At 43.2% G+C, this 22,800-nt stretch overlaps 1 protein-coding gene across 1 annotated transcript in view; it reads left to right on the forward strand.

Annotated features, from left to right (window-relative positions):
- LOC138582396 (aquaporin-2-like) overlaps positions 1–22,800 on the forward strand; it is a 111,278-nt gene that overhangs the window by 78,524 nt on the left and 9,954 nt on the right. The window contains exons 2-3 of the mRNA XM_069653662.1: positions 9,751–9,915; positions 10,987–11,067. Coding sequence (XP_069509763.1) covers positions 9,751–9,915; positions 10,987–11,067 — 246 coding nt within the window. The remainder of the gene's footprint in view (positions 1–9,750; positions 9,916–10,986; positions 11,068–22,800) is intronic.

Below are 22,800 nucleotides of genomic sequence, written 5' to 3' on the forward strand. Positions count from 1 at the left end.
CCCACAGGCACAAGGCCCGCCCCTAATGCCCCAAGTTTGCCTTTTTGGAGAATGTTCTTTTTTGTGCCTTCCTTGGGGGCAAATGAATGAAAAACAGCACCCATATGCCCACAAATAAGCAAAACATTGTGCAATTTTTTGGGGGATGGGGGTTGGATCTGTTTGCCCTGTTGGGGGGTGCCCAATCCCAAAATCAATGTCCTGGTGGTTTAGTGGTCATTGCTGGTCAAGCAATCTCCTTAGGCGAGAGCTTGTTGGAAAGGGGAGAGTCTTCCCTTTCCAAGGATCCCTCACTCAAGGAAATCGGGCAAAAAATGCCCTTGCAGCATGAAAAGCATGTCTGTGAAATGTACATGCTGAAGCCTTTTGGCTTCTTCATGTAAATGTATTTTCCTGATGGCATGGGTGCACATATCGTGCGCCAACGTCATCACGGCTGCACCCTGAACCCCAGGCACAGAAGGGGAGGTCTTCCCCTTCACAACCTGGGGGTCAGGGACAGCAGCGCAGCAGGTGGGGCAATCTTCCTCCCCAGAAGTGAGTAGTGCAGAGGACGAGCTATCTCCTCCTCCACACTGTAAACGTAGTGCAGAGGACAAGATAGCTCACCCTCCCACTTAAGGGTTAAGGTACTGACTTGTTGTTTGTCCAAAGCCGTCCTGCCCGCTTCACCTGTTATCACCACTAGACAGAACTGTTGCCTTACGCGTACAACAATAAGACTTCAAGTTCATCTTCCAGACAAACAAAATGTGCATTTCAATTTGTATACACTTAGAAAATATATGACTTCCCTCAACATTATATATTTGAGTCCGAAACCCATAAGTGGCATCCAAGTCTTGGAATCCAAGACAATGAGTAGCAGATACAATTGACCGTATGTACTATGTTGAACTTTCAACTGATTTTATTTGAGGTTACTACTCCATGTAAAAGGAGCAAGATCCTTTACAATTCCTTTTTCCGATTAACATAAATTACATTAAAATATACCACATAATATATTTATCTTCCTGTATGCACATCAGCCCAAGAACACAGGATTTTCCACTAGTATGTATTATTCAACAGATGCAGGAAGTAATGACAAGTTTAAATCACCATGTTCCCGTTGATGTCCCCCATAAAGCCATGTCCCTCAATGTATGTTATTGTGAATCCTTTCTCTTAAAATATGTATGTGTGTGCTCATGGGATTTGCAACAGGAACGTGCCGAGTCAAGCTGGTCATGACTTCCCACATCTGCAGAATTCTAAGGGATTTGTTGTGTTTAATCTGCGCAATTTAACTGCACCTTAACTAAGGTTTGTTCAGTGAATGTCAAGGGTTTTATTGTAACATAGTTTCTTTACAGACCACTAGCCATGGCCTTCGGCCGTGCCCACTGTACATGTTCCCCCAATGTGTTTCTTTTGGACACACTACGTGGCCACAGCACTATACATGTCTTTTGGGTCCTTTGGCCATGCCCAAAATAGTCCCACATTACTTTGGAAGTTCCATAACATAGGAAGCATGTACCAACGCTGCTTCACTTTTCCACCATTCAGCTGTGTCCTCATTTAACCTAACATTTAACCAAACTCGACCTTGGTTTCCATGGTGCACTGCACTTGAGATGGGCTTCCTCTTGAAATACACTGCTGACATTTCTTAAGCATGCATTTGTAATTCACTATTTAGCAAGACACATTTTGTATATCCTGGCTTGTCCCTTCTACTCCACACTATGCTGTTTTTCCCTTTGGACTTATTAGACCCACATAAGCCGAAACTCCAAGTTGTCATGGTTTGGCAGTACTCATTTGCATCATCTCAAACCTTGTTCAGTGGGGATAGCGGCCTCAGTTGGGCTTTCTTCCCCATTTGTTTACAAAAAAGTTGGCAGATCTAAAATATTGTCTATGCAGGGTCAATACTTCAGTGTGACTCCAGGTGTAAACCCTAACAGGATATCCTAGCCCTGCTATCTGCCTTGAGTTTCCTTCCTTTTATCATTGTTAACGTATTCATGGTGTTGGTAGAACACTTCGAGCAATTTCTGCTCTTTCATTTGGCCGCAGAGGAATCTTTTCTCAGTCTATACCATTTAGGTTTGTTTGAAATATATTCATTATAATAGTATGTTCTACATGTGTTATCCATTGCATTGTTGATTATTAAATCCGCTCTCACTATGTTTTGTTCATTAAAACAATGTTTTAACACATTTCTTCAAAGCCTTGCTCATGTAACATTATAATGCTTTCCTTCAGTGTACGATTTTAGGACCTGGTTTTCTTTGGGTGTTCCATTGTGATCCCACTCATCCAGATCCTTTGAGTCAAATCACACGTGTGGGTCTGCCTCCTTTTGCTGCAGGTACAATGTTCGTGTGTGCTTCTCTCTGAATAACATGTCTCTGAGTGCTTCTCTTTGAGTGTACACCCCTTGTGTGCTTTTCCTTTGGTACAATATGTTTGTATTCTGATCACCTTCTACCCAGTCTCCACCTGCCTTTCTGGGTCCAATGCCATTTTCTGCTTCTCAATTCATTAAACGCTACTGGGTACTCATTTTGGGTCCAGTAGCACTGTGTGATTGTCTAGGAGTGGAATGACAAAGCACACCATGTTTTGGGCGCAACTGTATTGCCTTTGGGTACAATGCAATTCTGAGCATGAATGAGTTCACTGGGTAAAATACTATTGTTTACTTTTCTCTGAGTGCAAAACCCCCACTGCACTCATCTCTGGGTACAATATTACTTTGTGTGTGTCTGTGGGTGCAATGCAAGTGGTGCCCATTTTCAGATGCAGTACAATTGTGGTCTTCTCTCACAGTACACCATCACTTCCTACTCCTGCGTGCTTCCCTAAAGTTCCAATGGCAATGCTTGTTGTGCTCTGAGTGAAATGCTACTGTGTCCTCATTTTTTGGTTAAATGATACTGTGTGTTTCTCTCTGTCTGAAAAGGCACAGCCTGCTTTTCTTTGGGTATATTGACATTGTATGTGTAATCCCGGCCTGTTGTGGGTCTTGACTTCACTCTGGCTACAATACTACTGCAAGTCCAATACAACTGTGCACTTCTCTTGTGGTTCATTGTCTTGGTGTACTTCTCTATGGGGGCTACAACATGGCGTGCTTCTCACTGTGTGCAATGCCTCTGTGTACATTTCCTTGGGTACAGTGGCACTGACCTTAAAGAGGTTGGGTAAAACTGGAGCCAGACTAGCTGTTGGGGAATTTAACTCAACAACGGACACGGGTAGAGACTTCTGGTGTTCTTGTGAGTGCCTTCAAGTGTGAAGACTAATAGGAAGGCAACATTGAGTAGGTGCACACCACAGACTGAATTGTTTCCTGGCACAATAATAGACATTGCAGTCTGGAGAAAAGTGCTTTCTCAGCAAAGGATGCTCTCATCCATGGAATTAGGTGTATGAAATTCTTCATTATTCTTTAACCATTCTCAAACAAATTTTGAAATTAATTTATTTTTATCGCAATGTTTGTTTATTGAACGTCCTTTCATTTTGCTTCATTGAGTTTCATGGAAAATAATGTTCTTCTTATTTTCTTGGTGCATCCTCTTGATATACAATATTGAGTAATACTTTAAACATATCTACACTGACATTTATTAAGCAGAACTCAGAATAAATGCATAGCATGTACCATCTACCTGTTCTCTCCCAAGTTGGTATCTGTTAGCGGCACACGCTTTTCTAGCACGTCTACACATCATAATGCCATTCTCACTGTGCATGGTGTTCTTGACACCTGCGATTCTCCTGTTCTCCTATTAATATACTGATTCACCAAATTAAGTCATCGTAGATTGTAGTCCCATGTCCTTCTATATTATCTACTGAACATGTTAACCCAAGATTGTTATGGCGTTTGTATTCTCTTTCTATACCGAGTCATGATGAGATTTCATCATAACGATAGATCAATGTGTCTTCTATAGTATCAACTGCTCTCAAAAATTGGTTCAAATTAGCAGAGGGCTAATATTTTAATGATAATGTCTATCATTTGTTTCTGCCTTTGGTCATGCATTGATATCATCTTTAAACAAATGCCATCCTTCCCCTCTCTTTACAATAAGTGATGGACTGAAGATGAGCTTGGATCCATATGGTTTTCCTCTATGTTGAATATTGAATAAGACTAATGCTGATATACATCAGTATCCTCTCTTATACATAATCAATTAAAGAGATATAAATGTGGGAATTTTAACAGAACTGTTAAAGTTAATAAATCCTGATAAGAGATATTATAACAATTATGATGTGTTCTGTGATGCAAATTACAAATAATACAAATAAAAAGTAATCTGCTGTACTTCTATTTTTGATTATGTGTTAGGTGACTCATTTTATACATTACCTGCAAGCAGTGTCTCATGCCTAGCTACCTGAGGTTTTTTTCAAAGTCTGCGATCTACAAAATGTAAATCACAATCTTCATTCGTACCCACAGGAATTATTGCATCCATGCAATTGTTGCAATAGGCTTCTCTGTGTGCTAAAATGTGATTCATGGCTCCTCCTTTGTTAGATCTTTTCATGTTTCCCAGTATTTGGAGTCTCGTTTGATGTTTTTCAAAATGAAACCATCTTGCCAGTGTTAATTTTGCATTTTGAGTTCTAATTATCCAAACGGTTTTCATACAATAGCAATTTCGCTTTCCACCAAGCTTGCCCCACAATACATTTACCACAAGCACAGGAGATACTGTAGATAAGGTTGTGGAATGGAAGGTAATATAATTTTCAATTCCCTTTTCCCCCCTGTTCTTGGAATTTAAACTATGTTGCCTTTAAAAATGTTATTGCAATTAATGTTTCTTAATCATGGATTGGCTGGAATTTCTTTGCGCTTAGTGTTCCTTGGCTGTCCTTAGTTTGTTGTTCAGTTTTAATCACATGGGGCCTCATCACAAGTGGTGCGGTATCCCGATCGTAAATGTGCAGAGATACACAAAAGTGCAATTTGTGCCGGATCCCTAGATATGGTGGCACTGTTGATGCCCATTTATTCGGAGTTCGTAGGACTCTACAGGGTTTTTCGGTGCTTTACAGCTGGTGGTAATAGTGCTGGTGGGAAAAGCGCCAAAGATGGGCAGAAAGGGGAGGTATTTACCTCAAGCAAAAAGCTGGAGGTAAACCCCCCACTCTTCGCCCAAACTCAGGATTGGGCAAAGTGGTAATGTGGTAGTAATAGCGCTACCGCGCATTTTCACAGCTCTGCCCAATCCCTGATGAGGCCCATAGTTTCTTAAATTGTGTATGCCTTGGTAAGCAAATATTGGCAATGTTGAGAAAAATGTAAAAAGTTGCATGTCTAGCAATTCTGGTAAATTATTCTTGTCTTATACGCGTGATTTCTTGATGTTGAGCTGATTAGATTTCTTGTTCTGAATATTCTCTTTCTTTAAACTTCATCCGCATAGAATCAAACTGTAGTTATTCACCCTCTTCATTGCTGGCTCTCTGTTTCTCTGATAGTGGTAGGAGAGGTTTGCCAATAGGAGGCACTAAGGTGCCACACCCCTCCAATATAAAACCCTCTGGGACCTGATAACTGCCCTTGCTGGAAGGAATTATTTTACAAATTATTTTACAAATTTGCATTAGGGAGTGCATGCCTTACATTTACTCCATAATGAAAATATTATTTTTGCATTGGCCAATAATCTAAAAATATTTACATGCTACGCAAGTACTAAGACTGATGATGTTGCTAATGCCTTTGGTAGGGGTGTACATGGGCCAGGGCTGAATGCTATCCGTGCCTTACACTGACTCATGTACAGCCCCGTGAAAGGCTTTTGGGAGACACAGCCTTCATAGTCCGTTTAGAGGGCTGGAAATCCATCAGCATCTTTGAGAATGTGAAGGCCTTTCACCCCTCTTTCTGCATCAGAATGATGACTAACATCCCCAGACAGATTCCTGAGCAGGGAGAGAGGGGGATGAAGGGAGTATCGTTACCACTGACATGCTGTCTGGCCCTCTGCAGATTGCATGTTCGAAGGAGATGTCACCACCAAGGCCTGAAGATACGGATTTGAAGAAATGTGTATGAATGTGTAAGATAATGTATGAGTGTTTGTGGTGTGTCTGTGTAAGAGAGAATTTCTTTGAATGAGGTTGTGAGCATGCGTGACTCATTGACAGGATGTATAGGAATTGACCTTCTCACAATTGATCGCAGGAGAATTGATCGCGGGAGAATTAATCTAATTTAAAAGGTCAATTAGGAGATATATGCAGGGGGAAATCCCTGCAACCCAGCACCCAATCCAAAAAAAAACACAACCCCCCCACCCAATCCCCTTATATTATTTATTATCTCAAACCCACCCCACACCTATATACAAGAACTAAAATAAAGGTAAAGGTCAATTGTGTGAAGGTTAATCAGGACATTATTATTAGGTCAATTAGGACAAAAGCTAATTTGAAAAGGTCAATTTTGGTAATACCCAGTGACAGAGTGTGTCTGCATGAATGACTGTGGGTGTGTATGTGTATGTGTATTTAGTTTCCATTGTGCGAGGCAGGTATCCCTGACTTGTGTTTGATGAGGGAGTGGGGTAGGCCTTACAACATGCACATGTGTTTTATAGGGCAATTCAGCGGTACTGGGCAGTTTGCACAGCCTGCAGAAGTGTTCTTACATTGCCAAATGCTGCCATTTCTGGGTTTAGCCAACAGATGCGTTTCAACAGTGACGGTGGTACCAGTGTTCTTGCAGTGGCTGCCAGTACTTGCCTTATTGAACAAAGTTAGGAACATGTACTGGCCTTATTGGGCAAAGCCAACACAAACGTGTCCTTAGAACGGAAGTGCTAGCATATGGTGCAGGTACAGGCATGCTGAAAATGCACTGGAAAATGCTTCAGTGCAGTGCTGGTGACTTGCATCTATTGAATTTTGTATGTCCTACCCTGCAGTGCCGAATGTACATTGTGTAACGTTTTACACAATTCTTCAAGGAAGTGCACTTAAAAAAAACACCTTTTTAACCCATTATTTAAGCACATTTCTTTGTGGAGAACCACCCTGCCCCTTGCCCCCACCAAACCTGCCTTTTGTTCTGATGTTAACATCGAGCATTGTACAATGGTTTAACCCAGCTTGGTTGTGAATTGAATCAGTTTGCCTAATGAATTTACGTGGAGGAAACATTCCCACACAGGGGTCAAGTTCTAAAATTTAAAGTGGGGGGACTCATCAACAAATTGAATGGGATGTGATGTGACCAGAAATGAGCATATCAAGGTGAAATGTGCACATTTCATTAAATTGCCGTTGCATAACCACACAAATTCCACAGGACGAATGGCATTTGCCTTTTATAAAATCAACACACACACACAAAACCAAGAGAGGATATTTTCTTGTGATATTGTTTCTGAAAACGTTAAAAGGTTTGCATGTTGTAAACAACAAGAACCAATAGAAATGTTTTCCCTGGATCTTGCAGTACCAAAATGGGACATTTCTTTTTTTAGTTGTTTTTTATTTTTCATCATGTTATATAGTGCAGTGGTGAAGTGTCTGGCCGGCCAATCTTATTCGATCCCGAGATCGGCTTAAATTCATAAATTCAAAGAGGACATTCAACGTTTCTCATTTTAGCAGGGGGGCACTGAGTCCACCCTCTAAAAAAAGTGGGTGGACTCCGTCCCCCCACTTGTACCCTCGAACTGAGCCCTGTTCGTACAGCATTTTCTGTGAACCTCGTTAGTTCTGAAATGTGTTGCCTTATATCATACCAGGCTTTCAAATGCTTTTCCCATGGTGTACTATGCAAAACATGTTTTTTTTCAAACTTATATATGAGTGCATTGGCCAGGATTAAGCTATCCATTTCTCCCATTGATGCTCCTGGCGTTCAACATATACCGCTTGTTGGAGTAAGTATAGCTCAGGGGCAACGTGTTTGTCTGGCAAACAAACCAAGAGAGGCAGAGTAGCTTCGAATCCCGATCTTGCACTTAGAGAACTCTTCTTGGTATTAAGTGCATTATACATGAACAATTAAATTGATATGTAAAATAATGATTATATAATACGATTCCTAACAACAGGGTTAAAGCATCCTCTTGTGCTCCAATGACGACTTGCAGAGATGATGGTCCCAACTCTGTGGTTTTCATGTCACTGACTTCCCCTTCCTGATTGAAATCTTAGCGGAAACCATGAATGCACATGCATCTTGGAGCAATAACAGATATATTTTCCCAACGCACAACCTCAATCGGATGGTGGCAGTTTCATTGTAAGAAATAGCGCACTAGATAGTCTGCGCGGCCACGCTCTTTCCCCTTTGCCTGGTCAATCTCTGCACAATGTGCTGATGCATCAAGCATCCACTGCATCCATTTGGTGGAAGGTTGCTGCACCAGGGATCCGCCTGCGTTTCCATGCCCTTCATGACCCACGCGTGGTGCATCCATGGTGATCTCTGTGGTGTGCACATTGGCGGGCCAGAGACCTGCTATGGCAGCCATCATAGTAAACAGGTGGTCAGCACTGCACATTCATTGCAATGGATTGCCCCTGGTTTCTGCAGGCACACAATATCCAGACACATTCTGGGGGACAGGCTTACATGGAGTTCCAGATCCACTTTGGGAGCCCCACACTCTGCCAATCCCAAGAGCGATCTGAATATGTTTATGCAGCGGAACATCATGGCTGTCCTGTGCATCAGCAGCAAGCAACATGAGGATGTCAGTGCTGAGATAGATGGCAGCCTGTAAGGTAGGCTAGTCAATTAAATGCTTGCCACAAATCTCTGTGGGGGACTTGAAGTCAAAGGTTTAATTACAGGGTGGGCCGACTAAGCCATCAATTCGTCGGAGTATGGTAAATTCATTGCAGGCCCCTACATTTGGTAATAACAACACATATTATCAGAGTGCTTCGAAGCGACAGGAATCTTGCATGAAGTACCATATCAAGATGCGATGTTATTATTAGCGACTTCAGATGGGTGAATGGTAAAATTCTTTAAGCCCGCAATTACATGTCTGATATACAGGTACCCAGAGATATCTGAAGCAGGTCATTTATTCACTCCGCTGCTGTACTGGGTTATTGGGACCTGCAAAGTACCCCAATCGTGCCTTTTGGGCCCAAAAATCTGCTTAATTCTCTCCAGCTGACACAAACGGACTTTTAGTTTGGACACCAGAAGGGAGAGCTTTCGAGATTTCAGGGCCATCAGCCTTGCCTCTAAACACTCTGAATTTCCTCGAAAATAGAGAAGCAGGTTTTAAGGGCCTGAACATCACTTTGGGTGGTTTGAACATCCTTAATTCCCACCCATCTGTTGTCCACAGCTGGAGGCCAGGTGGCTGTCTGCACTTCCATGCTCTGGCGTAAATCAACAACTTAACTGACCTGGTCTCGTGATGTGTGTGTTCTCATGAACATGATGACAGTTCTGGTGTCAGGGCCAAATCATGCACTCAGTGTAATTATTTGAGTGCCCTCAGGGCAAAGAAATGCATCCTAAAAAAAGTGTTCTCATTTCATGCTAGTGCTTAATTGAAGATCCTAAATTAGGAAGGGATTAGAAAGTGCTCCACCTGCCCTCAAACACTTTTTGGGCCTTTGGATTCTGGGCCCCTGGGGGGTGCATACCTGATTTCACTGATGAACACGCCCCCCCCACACCTCCCCCCTCGCCATGTTTCTGGTGACATGATTCCTATTCTGTTTTCTGTCTTTTCACAGTTGTTCAACGACACGACAGCGGGAAAGGCCACAGCGATGGAGGTGTTCCTTACCCTGCAGCTGGCGCTCTGTATTTTAGCCTCAACTGATGAACGCAGAACTGGTAACACTGGATTCCCGGCTCTGTCCATCGGCCTTTCAGTGACACTGGGGCATCTGCTTGGGGTATGTCATTGTATGAAACACTCAACTAATCCTACCTGCTGCTCCTGGTAAACACAATTCACTCCTGCAGCATGATTTCAACCTCTGCCGCATGGTCACACAAAAGTTCAATCCTCAACAGTTCCACAGAGGCTGGCACTGCTTTAGGTGCCCCCGTGTTCTGATGCCACAGAATCATCTCTGCGGGCAGAGCTTTGCTTAACCTTCTGGGCGAGGCGTGCAATGCTTACCAATCTAGAAATCATGAAATATTCTGGACATAAAGAACTTAGAGGCATCGTTGTCCTGCATTCTGTTTTCCTACCGTGAGAACAAAACGGAACAGTAAATTGCCACAATTATAATTGGTTATTTAAAATTAGCTTAATACCCAGAGGTTTCTAAGCGCAGACCTGGGGATTGAACCTGTGTTGCCCCTGAGCTATCCTCATAGTCCCCATATGGTCACAGGGAGCGGCGGAAAGGACTCTGGGAGATGTTCAAGGAAAATGCATATTCCATCAGCCTGTTAAGAATAATTCAGAGAATCTACAATCGAAATTCTGGTTTTAAACTCTGTGAAATTACAAGTTATGGAACCTGTAAACTTCCTGAGTTTTACTTTTCCAATTGCTTTGGCTTTTTATGGACTTAAAAACATCTGTGAAAGGCTTACCTAGAGCAGAGTCCAGGGGAGTGGCACTTGTATATGCTGATAAATTGAATCCCAGTAAAGGGTCAAAGGTCCCGTGAGCGCTGATGAATAATGGGTACTAAAGATAAGAGTACAGCCGTGGGGCGTCAGGAGATCACTAAAGGAATATTACACGTCAAGAGCAGAAGATCATATATGGTGATACAGTCAGAGTGCCCATGGGGGTCTTATGGGTGAGAAGTCATTTATAGCAGTGAAGTCAAAGTGCCTTTGTGGATGGCGGTAGAGAGGTCTTAAGGGTTTAGAAGCATGTTTTTTGGGGGGCAGATAGACCTGTAGCCATTGAAGGAGTAACATTCTTACATTAAATGTACATTTAATAAATTACTTTCCGTTATGAAACCTCTCAGTTTTAATGATACCATCTTTTTTCCTAGATCTACTACACAGGCTGCTCCATGAATCCCGCTCGATCATTTGCCCCAGCGGTTATAACAGGGAACTTCAACAACCAATGGGTAAGTCTGGGGGATGTCCAAGATTAACAGCAAAGATTCAGAGAATGAGATCATCACTTGGGACCCATAACCCCACGAAGAGAGTAAACACTGGAGGACGCTGCATTGCTTGGGTTCGGGCGAATGAGGGCGGCCACAGGATGTCTGCGGTGTGAACACCTGGGTAACCGGGTGTACAGGTGTCGAAAGAGTGACTTTCAAGGATGCAGATGGAATCAGGGATTTATACAGTGTATCCTTCTAGATTCTCTCCTCTTCTAAAGGCTGTAAGAAAAGCTGTTCCTATGACCCTATTCCTTGCAATCTGGGAAAGTTAAAGGGCGGAGATGTCCCTTCCTGGAGTCAATTGTGCAATGTGCAGGCTGGCTCCTTGTCAGAGGAGAGAGCTTGCATGTCAGCTGTCCTCACAGAGGGGAGAAGGGAGGGGAGTGATGCATCAACGGTGAATTATAGCAGAAGAACTGTAATGAACAGGAAGCCTGGGAGGACTGCTATGAAGTGTGGCCGCATTATTACCAGGTGAAGGGCCACAGTGAAAAGCGGCAACTGCATGGGCTAGGGTAGCGCTGCACAAGAAGGGTTAGTCATGATGAGCGCGTGGAAGGCAGCAGTGGCTGCTAGACTGTGACACGCTGCTTGGACATCACGTGGGCACGTGTGGCGAAACGCTGCAGTGAATGGTTTATATTTGGGCTTCTGCTGTGGAATGAGTGGAGTGGGGTGGAAGGACAGTGGCAAATGATGCCTGCTTGTGCCAAGGTGCTCATACCTTTCCGACCCTCATGCGCAGTCATGGATGCATGCAATGCCAAGGTGGCAACCTAAGCCTCCCTCTGACTGTCCCATTGATCATTGCTCTCATAATCCCCTCACTCAGCAAAGGGGCGGTTCATCGAGGACTACACTTCAACGGTCATCACAGCTCTGGTGAAGAAGCAGCATACTGACCCCAAGGGCCCGGCCAGCTCCAATACCTGAAAGCACAGTTTCTACATCTCTGTTTTCATCAGCTAAATCATCCACATCGTCCACAGACCTTGATGTCGGTTTGGCCGCATTCTATCTTCATTGCTTGCCAAGCACAGCCTTTGGGGGCACTTTTTAGCATTGTACCACTAGGTCGATTCTTGCCATTTAACAGGGGGAGGAGGCACCCCTACATTCACTCTGGCCACAAGTGTGCTGTGATGATAGGAAAGTGTGAACAAGTAGTCCTTTTCTGTTAACGCCTCTGTTGCCTCTCTGACAGGCAAAAGTGCCTCACTGATCAATGGTTTTCTTGCTTGCTTTTAAGGGAGCGGTTGCAAAATTGACAAATTCGGATGTCAGTCTTCCAACAGCTGCCACATTTTGTTGGGCCCCTACGATGTAAGTAGAAGGGATTTGCTGCCTGTGTTTTCTTGGGCATGGCTTCAACATGCCGCAGCTTGCCATACAGTGAGTAGATTCCAGACATACCCCCTGGCACAGCGAGCACCTCTCCTCCAGCTAGCTCTCCTTTTGGCACTACGCCCATAGAATACAGGTGAGTCCCACTATAAATTTGGTCCAATTGTACGCATAGTGCTCGCACCTTTTGCCTCTCATGCCTTTGTGAGAGCACCTTATCTATTACTCGTCCTGATCCATCCTATCTACTTTGACTTTGCACCTCCCTACCACTCCTACATTTTCTGTCACATTCCTCTTTTGCCTCTGTGATAGGCAAAAGTGCTTCAACCTCATGAACTATGGCAGTAGGAACTATATAAATCCAAGATAACGTAATACATAGGCATTTAGATGCCAATTGTTCTCTGTGGAATTGAGAGACTTCCTGGTGAATTTGGCGTAGACTGGGGAACAGGATTTGAATCTGTCGTGAGTTCCATCAATGGGATGATCATCTCATCAACTGGGTGAGCCCAAAATCAAATGGGCCCAAGGATTTAATCCAGACCACCATTGCTACTTTTAATGTGTTCAGTAAATCATGCATTTCATAGACACATTTCTCCTACTTCTAAGCACTAGCTAATAACGGGTGTCATCATCACCAAATTACCACATTCAGACACAGAGGGATGGTGCTACTTGGTTGCAAAACAAAGCAGTTGGGCCACATAAAGCTGATGCCAATGCATTTCCATTAAACCCATTACAATTGGGTGGTTAAACAAGAACACATTGGGCCCAAATCTACACTCACGAATACTTGAGATTTCAAATCTTAACTGGTCCTTCCATCCCTCTTACAGGATCCAGAGCCAAGATGCTGCCCAAAATGATAGCACGTTTTGCTAACTAGACCACTTTAAATTTTATAAATAGTCATCCACATGTGGAGTAGAGTGCTAAAGCGCGATTACAATCGTAATGCTAATCCGCAACTGCCCAGTCTGTATGCTTAAAATGACCATGAAGACTAATATGAACAGAGGTTTTACTTTGTGATTCACTTCGAAATTGTTTTGGGAAGAGGCACAGATTGGGCAGCCAAAGAGTGTAAAGAGTGGACGTTCAATTGTGAATTTATCACCAATTGACCTTCAAGTTCAACCATCTGAATCCCGCGCAAGCAATACACCTACATATGGTGGATCTACAACTAAAAGACGCCTGGAGGACATTGAATCCTATCAGTAGGGAATACACCTATTACTCCACAGTCCATGACATGCACTCCAGGATAGATTTATGGCTAATAGATGGAGACAGCATGGCATGGGTCACAGACTCCCATATACACCCAGGAACATACTCAGACCACTCACCGATACAGCTGACACTAAGAATCCCTGGTCGGGTCATCTCCAGACCACCTTGGTGATTCAAGCCTGCGGCCTTGAAAGACCTGGTTTATAACAACTCGATGAAACAATATATACAAGACTACTTCGATAACAATGAACACTCTGTCTTGACCCAGTCTATGCTATGGCAGGTGTTCAAAGTCTGCATCAGAGGTCACTCAATATCCAAGGAGGGCGGAATCCTCAAAGACATTAGGAATACGTTAATTACACTAGAATCTCAAATATCATCCCTGCAATCACAGTACGCATCCTCCCCGTCACCCCAGCTCAGCTCTGAATTAAAGACCAAATTAGACGAATACACCGAGACCGCAGAACAAGAGGTCAGATACTTTGATCGACCAGCTGCAGCCCGTAGATATGGGGAAGGGGAACGCCCGGGGATAATATTAGCAAGAACAGTACGTGTAGAGAATGGCCCCACAACCATACCCTGCCTACAGATGCCTGATGGCACTGTATCCACCGACCAAGACAAACTGAGAGAGATCTTCAATGCTTATTATAAAGACCTATACTCAAGACCTATACTCCCTGCAAAGCACTGTAAAAGATGCCGAGATTGAGAGCTACCTAGCCCAGATACCCACAACCCTACTAGCGGATACCACTAGGGAATCACTGGAGGCACCCATCACCGAACCTGAAATACTTGATGCAATAAAAGCTCTCCCCAACGGTAAAGTGCCGGGTTCAGACAGGCTAAGTGCTGAGTTCTATAAAGAGTTTAGTAGTGAACTGGTTCCCAGGCTCCACGCTGTATGGATGGAGGCACTGGATGCAGGAGAACTCTCCGAAACCACCAGGGAAGCTATAATTACACTCCTGCTGAAATCAGGGAATCCCCGGGGACTGTGGGTCATACCGACCTCTATCCCTAATAAACACTGATGCCAAGATCCTGGCCAAAATAATAGCAACAAGGCTTACACCACTGATGCCATATATGATACATGAAGATCAGGCTGGGTTTATATTGGGCAGATCTACGGCAACTAATATAAGGAGATGCCACCAAATCATTGCCACGATACCCCCAGAAACCAAAGGAATAGCGGTCTCCTTAGACATGCGGAAAGCATTCGACACTGTCTCATGGCCATTCCTGTTTGGGGTGTTACGAAACTATGGATTTGGCCCAAACTTCATAAAGTGGATCCAAATTCTTTACATGCGGCCATACGCTAAGATCAGAATTAACGGGTCTTTCACGGACATTCTTGAACTACTGGGGGGCACCGGGCAGGGCTGCCCACTCTCCCCGCTACTCTTCGCCCTGGTTATTGAACCCCTTGCGGACATACTTAGATTCCGTTATAGCACATTCGGGATATGGCTTGAAGGTAAACCACATATTATAACGCTTTATGCAGATGATATTTTATTACACCTGAAGAACCCAGACCGCACATTGGACAAGGTGCTGGCTGCAGTGAAAGAGTTCGGCGAATATTCAGGTCTTCGCCTAAATCCCAATAAGTCGGAGATATTCCCGCTCACAGATGCCACCATGCAGCCCCAAAACCTCCACGGCCTCATATGGAGCCCATTACACATTGTTTACCTGGGTGCTGCTGTCGCCAGATCCGCTCAACTGTCCCGAACTGTCCTATATCAATGATGGAGAGGATAGCATTAATTAAAATGATCATTTTGCCTAAGCCTTTCTACCTGTTCAGTACATTACCGGTGTGGCCGGGTCGCGCTCTATTCTCCAGAATTAATAGTGCTTGCATAGCGTTTGTATGGGGAGGCCACTCGAGGCTGAGCTGGAGGGTGCTGACAGATACGTATCCCAGAGGCGGCCTAATGGCTCCCGACGTGGAATTGTATTACCTGGCAGCGCAGGCACAGTATGCTGCCGACTGGGCAACATGCTTCCTCAACCCTGGCCCCCCACACCCTCCTGCGAGGGAACAGGAGGCGATACTGGCCCTACAGAAAATCACCAGGGCCACACCTAAACAATATAACACTATACATACATCCAATGTCACAATCACTGCATGGGCCAAAATAAATGGTATGTTTGGAGCCAGCAAACTATACCACCCGAGCATGCCAATATGGGGCGACCCCCACACACCCTTCCCCATGGACAGTGCGTGGCAATGCACTGGACTGCCAGAGGCATCACACAATGGGGACAGATGTTTCGGGATAAACACTTTTTGAAGTGGGATGAGATTAAAGACACAGTAGGAAACACAAACACACAAAGACAGCAGTTCGACAAGGTTGCAGCAACCACACAACAGATTTACCCATCATTCCCGAATGAACCCGAAATAAACGTGGGTCTTGGTTACATATTCACGGGGGGGGGACTCAGAAGGTCACGGCCTCCACTCTCTACAAAACTATAATGCAAACACGCCCAAAACCACCCCACGCTGCAAAGGCCGGTTGGGAGCGGGATCTGGACCAGCCGGTAGAAGAACAGGATTGGTCCCAGATCTGTGCACTGACTAAGCTGATATCATGCAACTCTAGATTCAAATTGATCCACTATAAAATTATCCATAGAACCCACTACACGCCAGTGAAACTCAAGCGTCCATACCCTGCTCTCTCTGGCAATCGCCCAAGATGTAACTCTGAAAATGCTAACATATACCATATGCTGTGGGACTGTGTAGAACTGAGTCAATGCTGGGCCGGGGTCTGTGGAGCTCTAGATAAGATGGCGGACCAACCGGTCAATGGACACTGCAGTTGTGTATATTAGGTGCGATTGGGAAAATGAACCCAACTTGGTGAAAACTGCTCAATTTAAGTCTGCTGTTGGCAAAAAGGGTTATATTGATGAGGTGGAAAAACGCTCGGCCGCCAAAAGTAGAGGACTGGAACAGTGACATGTTGTGGGCTAACGACACCGAAAAATTGTATATAGACTCAGTAATGACCCCCTCTAAACCTAGGAATATATGGGCACGGTACAAGCAATATCTGGCAGATTTACCTGCCTCTGTTGACGTAAATGTAATGTAAAATTGGCCAATACATGTATTATGTTCACTGAAACTAAATGTTGCAAATGTAACTGGTTAACCTGTGTGTAAAGTTAAATAAAGTTGTAAAAAAAAAACCTGAATCCCTACAGGTGGACAATGGTAATCTCGACCATCCATTCCCCACTCACAGATGATCTGCAGAGGAATGGGTTGCACGTTACAAACCCAGTGCAGAAAACAAACTGTGAAGTAAATGTATTTGCTAGTCCGTCAGGAGGCCCTGCTCAGGTTACAGCTCTGCCTAAAAATGTTAAGAGCATTTTCCATTCTGCCGGTTGTGCGGCATTGGTAAGGAAAGCCTCACTGACAGCATTGGAAGAAGTGTATTTCACATTTTTTTCACTTTGAAATGTTAAAACTGAGAGGAAACAAGTTAATTTCCATCTGTATTAATGTTTACACATCCATAAAAAAGGCAAACTGGGAGCCCTAATTATTATAATTATTATTATTATTATTATTATTATTATTATTATTATTATTATTATTATTATTATTATTATTATTTGTATTTTGTTAAAATGTTTATAGTACACAAAGTACTTTTACATTATGACACATATACAAGCCCATTTCCCTAGTAATAAAATAAAATACTGCAACACAATACAGTTCCCAGAGAAGGAAGACAAAGAAGATAAAAAGAGACAAGAATGGAAAGAGAGACAGAACATAAAAGACACATACTGGCTTTCTCGTTGTGCCTATTCATTTTGCGGTATTGCCAATCAAAATTCAGTTTGAAGCAGTACAATGCAATAGGGTGCAGAGCATCTTATACTGTGGCTTCTAGTTGTGCTAGCCTGAACAGTGAGATGCATATGATGTCACCACCTTACCTAATTTGCCTTAAACTTCTCTAGCTCAGCCTGTGCTCCCGTCATCACCTCCTCAAGTCTACTAAAAATGATAGCCAGAAGTTTTACAAGTGACAGCGTAAGTGACAGATGGACAGTCGTCATAAGCCTGTGCCATAAATCTGTGGCAATAATGTCACATGGGGGAATTAATGAAGGGTTCAAAAGTTGTGTTCCTTCTCTCCATCAACCTAGGACAATACATATCCGGATGCTTCAGCGACTCTGTTTCCTCTCCACACAATCTGCAAGCACGTGACTCAGAGGGAATGCCCAATTAGGGCCCAACAACTTCTAAAGGCGGCAAGCAATTAAATCTGAACTTGAAATACCAATCTATAAGTTTAGCCGAGGGAATTTTGTTTACATACAGTCTGACCTCCCTCGTCGGAAGAAACAGTAGTTCTTGTCCACTGTACCTTTTTATTTGTCCTATATCTTGTAGATCTGTTGCATTATCCCATCTTCTGACCTTTGTTTTTAGTATCTCATCCAATACTGGCCCCCGCAACCCTAACTGTTCCATGAAATACTCACACCTTTTCTTGAATTTGGATAGGAAGGGATTTACTCCCTTGCCCATAGTGATATCAAGGTAATAATAAATGTGCGTCCACTTTGCTCTAGACATCTTAAAAAAGAGGGTAAGACTACGCTTCATCAGCTGCGCCCACCAGGACACCAGCCCCAGCTCTAATGTTATCAGACTAACCGGGACTGAGATAGGAAGCTCCAGCACTCTCCTCAAGATTCTCCCTTCCAAGTTGCTGAAAAACGTCCTGCTCCTACAGTGCATCAGTTCGCACCTATACAAATCAATTGTGGATATCTTTGCCCTATAAAACTCTTCTAGAGGTAACAGAGAGAATTCCCACAGGCTGCATTTAAATGCCCTTTCTAGCAAAAAACCCACTTCGTCTTTCCCTTCCATCTCGGTTTCTTCAATTCTTTTTTTCTGTTTATAGGAGACAGAGAAACCCAAGTATCGAATGCACTCAACCTTCCTAATCAGTGAATCATTGATTTTCCATGTATAGCTAATCTGTTTTTCCTCTTGGTGCACCTCATGACATAGAATTTGGCTGGACTGACTGTGAGATGGTTAGTTGCCAGATAATTCATTAGCCCCATCAAGCAGTGCTGCAGTCCTGTGGGGGTATAATCCACCAGGACTACATCGTCGGCGTAGGTGATGCATCCTAGTTGTAGGTCCAACCATCTGGGGGCATACTCCCACATTCCCTAGCTTCCTCCCATAGATCTGCCAAATACAGATTAAAGAGAGTGGGTGTGATCAAACACTGTTGGTGGTCACCCCTTGTAACCAACATGTCTCTAGAAAGATTCATCATCTGTGGAAGACTGTTTTTTACAGGTATTGTTTACAATCGGGGACAAATATCATGTGTTTCATCCTAAAGCCCTGCCACAAGACTCTTCCACCCTTTTTAAAGTGATCCCGCATAACACACACATTGATCAGGGATCTACAACTACTGGTTTGCCACATGTTTTGTAGCACAACTCTCATCAGCCCTAAACAGCATTGTCAATAGTGAGGGATCATGAGAGTTTCAATCCAAAACATCAGGAGAGTCACAAGTTGCACACTGCCATATAAATGCAATTTCTCTGCACTGGCTGCTAACTGGAGATAGCCTCTGTGTATCAAGACACAGAGGGACAGCTTGAAATAATTACTTCTGTGATGAAAGGTTCAGAACTTTTTGACAACGAATATTGTTTTTGAGTAAAATAATAATAATCACAATGGTGTCTTTTCATTGTGACAACTTTATTGAAATGTGCACAACGGTTTGGGACCCTGTCATGAAATGACTTATGGACACAATTGTTAGATGAGCCATAAGTCTTTATTAACCGAGAGCCCCCAGGTGGGTGCACATCTCCTCAGGGCGATTCTCCAGCTCCTATCGTTCCAGAACCAGGTGTGGTTCCAATACCATACTAGCGAGGGTGCTACCCGAGGATTACATCATGACTGAAGCCCATAACATAACATCTTCCCCTATACACAACACACTCATAACTGGAGAAAGGAGAGAAATGATAAAAGAAAAGAGGACAGCAAGGAGGAAGAAAAAAGGAAATATAAAAACGAAACGAGAACTGCCAAAGCAATACTGACACCCAAAACGGATAATGGCAAAGGATATGGAAATGGACAGCACACAGCACCAGGGTGCAGAGGTGCCATGCTGAAGCACTGTCACGATAGGATCAGCAGGTTGCAACGTTTAGTAATAAAGTCCTTCTTGAAGTTCTGTATGATTCTTCTGTTTTTCCTTGACATGCCCTCTCCATCCAGAAAGTCTTTGGGCCTTCTGCCAGTCACTTCTGACTTTCTCACGCTACTATCATCCTCCAACTGAATATCCCTCTCCAACAGTACAACATCGACACATGACCATCTTTTGCCATCTTCCAGTAACACAGATTTTCCTGAAGACTTCACTACTCTTTGGGGAGACCTACATTTGGATTCTCCTTTCAGCACTTTTGGGCTCCCTCACACAAATCCAGTCACTGTATTTAATCTTGCTCTCTGGCACCTTTTTATTTGTGTCATAATATTCTTTGTACTTGGCTTGCCTTTCTTTCACTCTGTTCACTATATCACCAATGTCGATTTGTTTGTGGGTACTTGATACCTGCCAAGAAGGTCTAAGTCTATTGGACACTGTTGTTCCCCTCATCATTGTAAAGGGCTCCTCTTCAGTGACTGAATGTGGAGTCATCCTATAAGTGTTAAAGCTTCTTTTAAGGTATCCCTCCACAGCAAGGCATTGGCAATAGCCAGCTGAATGATGCACTTCACAAAACCATTCATCCTCTCTACAAGGCCATTAAACATTGGGTCATATAAGAAAGTGGTTTTGTGCTCTATAGCTCTTTCCTTCATGAAGGACTTTACCTCCATTGACATGAACTGGACCTCATTATCCGAGAGTATTTCCAAAGGGGCCTCTTCCCTATTAAACACCTCTTCCAGAAACTTTACTATTTTTGCGGTAACAGCTCCTTCCACATTGCCGCACTCCACCCATTTGGATGTATAATCCAATAGGACGATGATTTACATTTTCTGGTTATCCAGGATTTCATTTGGTCCCGTAATGCATATGGCTAATTTAGTCCAAACAGACTTTGGGATTTCAACCGGCTGTAGGGGTGTAGCGCTCACATTTATTACTTTATCGGTAACAGTGCTTGCTGAACAGTCTTTAACTGACCTGGCTGTACATCTTGCTACTGATTGGATTCCTTCCACTCACATAGAACAGCTTGTCTGAGACACTTTTTGATATGGTCGGATTTACAGATGCAATGAGAGTTTCTGTGTTTTGGTCATTATAGGATTCATCTTTATAATCACCACAATCCCAGGGCAATCTTGAAAAACAATTGGCCTCTGCATTTGACCTGCCTGTAGTGTATCTTACACTGACATTATACTGCATAATATCTAGTATCCACCTCTGTATCCTAGGTGACACCAGATGCAGGCTCTTGGAGTTTAGGACATGGATCAATGGTATATGATCTGTCTTTAACTCAATTGGCAAACCCCGAATGAGTCTCCTGAAATGTTCAAATATCCACTTCACCCCCAGTGCCTCCCTTTCAATTGTGGAGTAGTTCTTTTCTGTTCCTCTTAGTATTCTCGAAGCAAATGCAACAGGCACTGTTTTACCTCCCTGAATTTGTTTTAGGACACCCCCTAACCCAACCTTACTGGCGTCCAACGAGATCACATTTCGAGCTTTGCAATCAAACATATTCCATGTTGGTGCTTTGTTTATGTAAACTTTCATTTGTTCAAACTCATACTTGTACTCCTTTGACCACTCAAACTTTATAGATTTTCTCATAACATCCCTCATGTATTTTATTTTTTCCGAGTAATGAGATATGAATTTTGAGTAATGCTCTGTTAGTCCTAAAAAACGTTGCAGCTGGTCTTTGTTAGATGATTCAGGGATATTCAAGATAGTGTCTACGAGATCTTTCTTTGGTCTAATTCCATCAGAATTTATGAGATGTCCCAAATACGTAACCTCATTCCTCTTGATCTTACATTTCTCTATATTCAGAGTGAGCCCTTTCTCTTGTATAACTTTCAATACTCCTAGTAACTTAGCATTATGTTCTTCTTCTGTCATAGCCGAAATTAAAATGTTGTCTTGAAAATAATAAACACCTTTAAGACCGCCAAATAATTGATGCATATGTCTTTGAAATACTGCTGCTGCTGAGGCTAACCCAAAAGGCATTATTTTGTACCTGAAAGCTCCCATGGTGTGACAAGCAAAGTGAGGTGCTTTGATTCTTCATCTAACTTGACCTGATGATATGCTGAGGACAAATCGAGAGTTGTGAAAAATGTTGCTGGGCTCATGGTTGTTAGTAACTCTCCAATATTTGGCAAGGGATGCCTATCTATCCAAATGTTCATGTTCAACTCCCTTAAATATATGCACATTCTGATGGACCTATCTGGTTTGCGTACAATCACAATCGGGGAAAGCCACTCTGAGCTCTCAATCGGTTCAACATCTTGTTCACATAGCTTGTTCAGTTCTTTCTGCAGAGCTTCTCTTGTGCCTATGGGAATATTTCTTACTTTGTGTGCAACATGCTTTGCACCTTTCCTTAGAATGATTCTATGTTTGAAACCTTTTAATACCCCAATTGACTCATTAAACACTTGAGTAAAACGTTTTGCTAGATTTTTCTTTTGTATCACAAGTATCCTCAGATATGCTCAAAATGGGGATGTTCTCACCAGTGTGTATCTTAATTTGCAAGGTCACCTGTTCCCACCACCCTATAACAGATGACTCATTTTCTGCCACATACAACTTACAAAATGTTCCCCTGCCTTAAGAACGCAAGTGCACCCAGCTATATCCAATGATGTTAATTGGAGTTTTACCCTACCCCATGGCTCTCACACTGGTACATCATAGCTCCTCAGGTTTACCCTTTAAATCTGTAATATAAGTCCCAACATCTACAATAGTATAGGGTGATCCAGGGTCCACC

Source organism: Ambystoma mexicanum, chromosome 3q (genome assembly GCF_040938575.1).
Source record: "Ambystoma mexicanum isolate Mex_15411 chromosome 3q, UKY_AmexF1_1, whole genome shotgun sequence".
NCBI lineage: Eukaryota > Metazoa > Chordata > Amphibia > Caudata > Ambystomatidae > Ambystoma > Ambystoma mexicanum.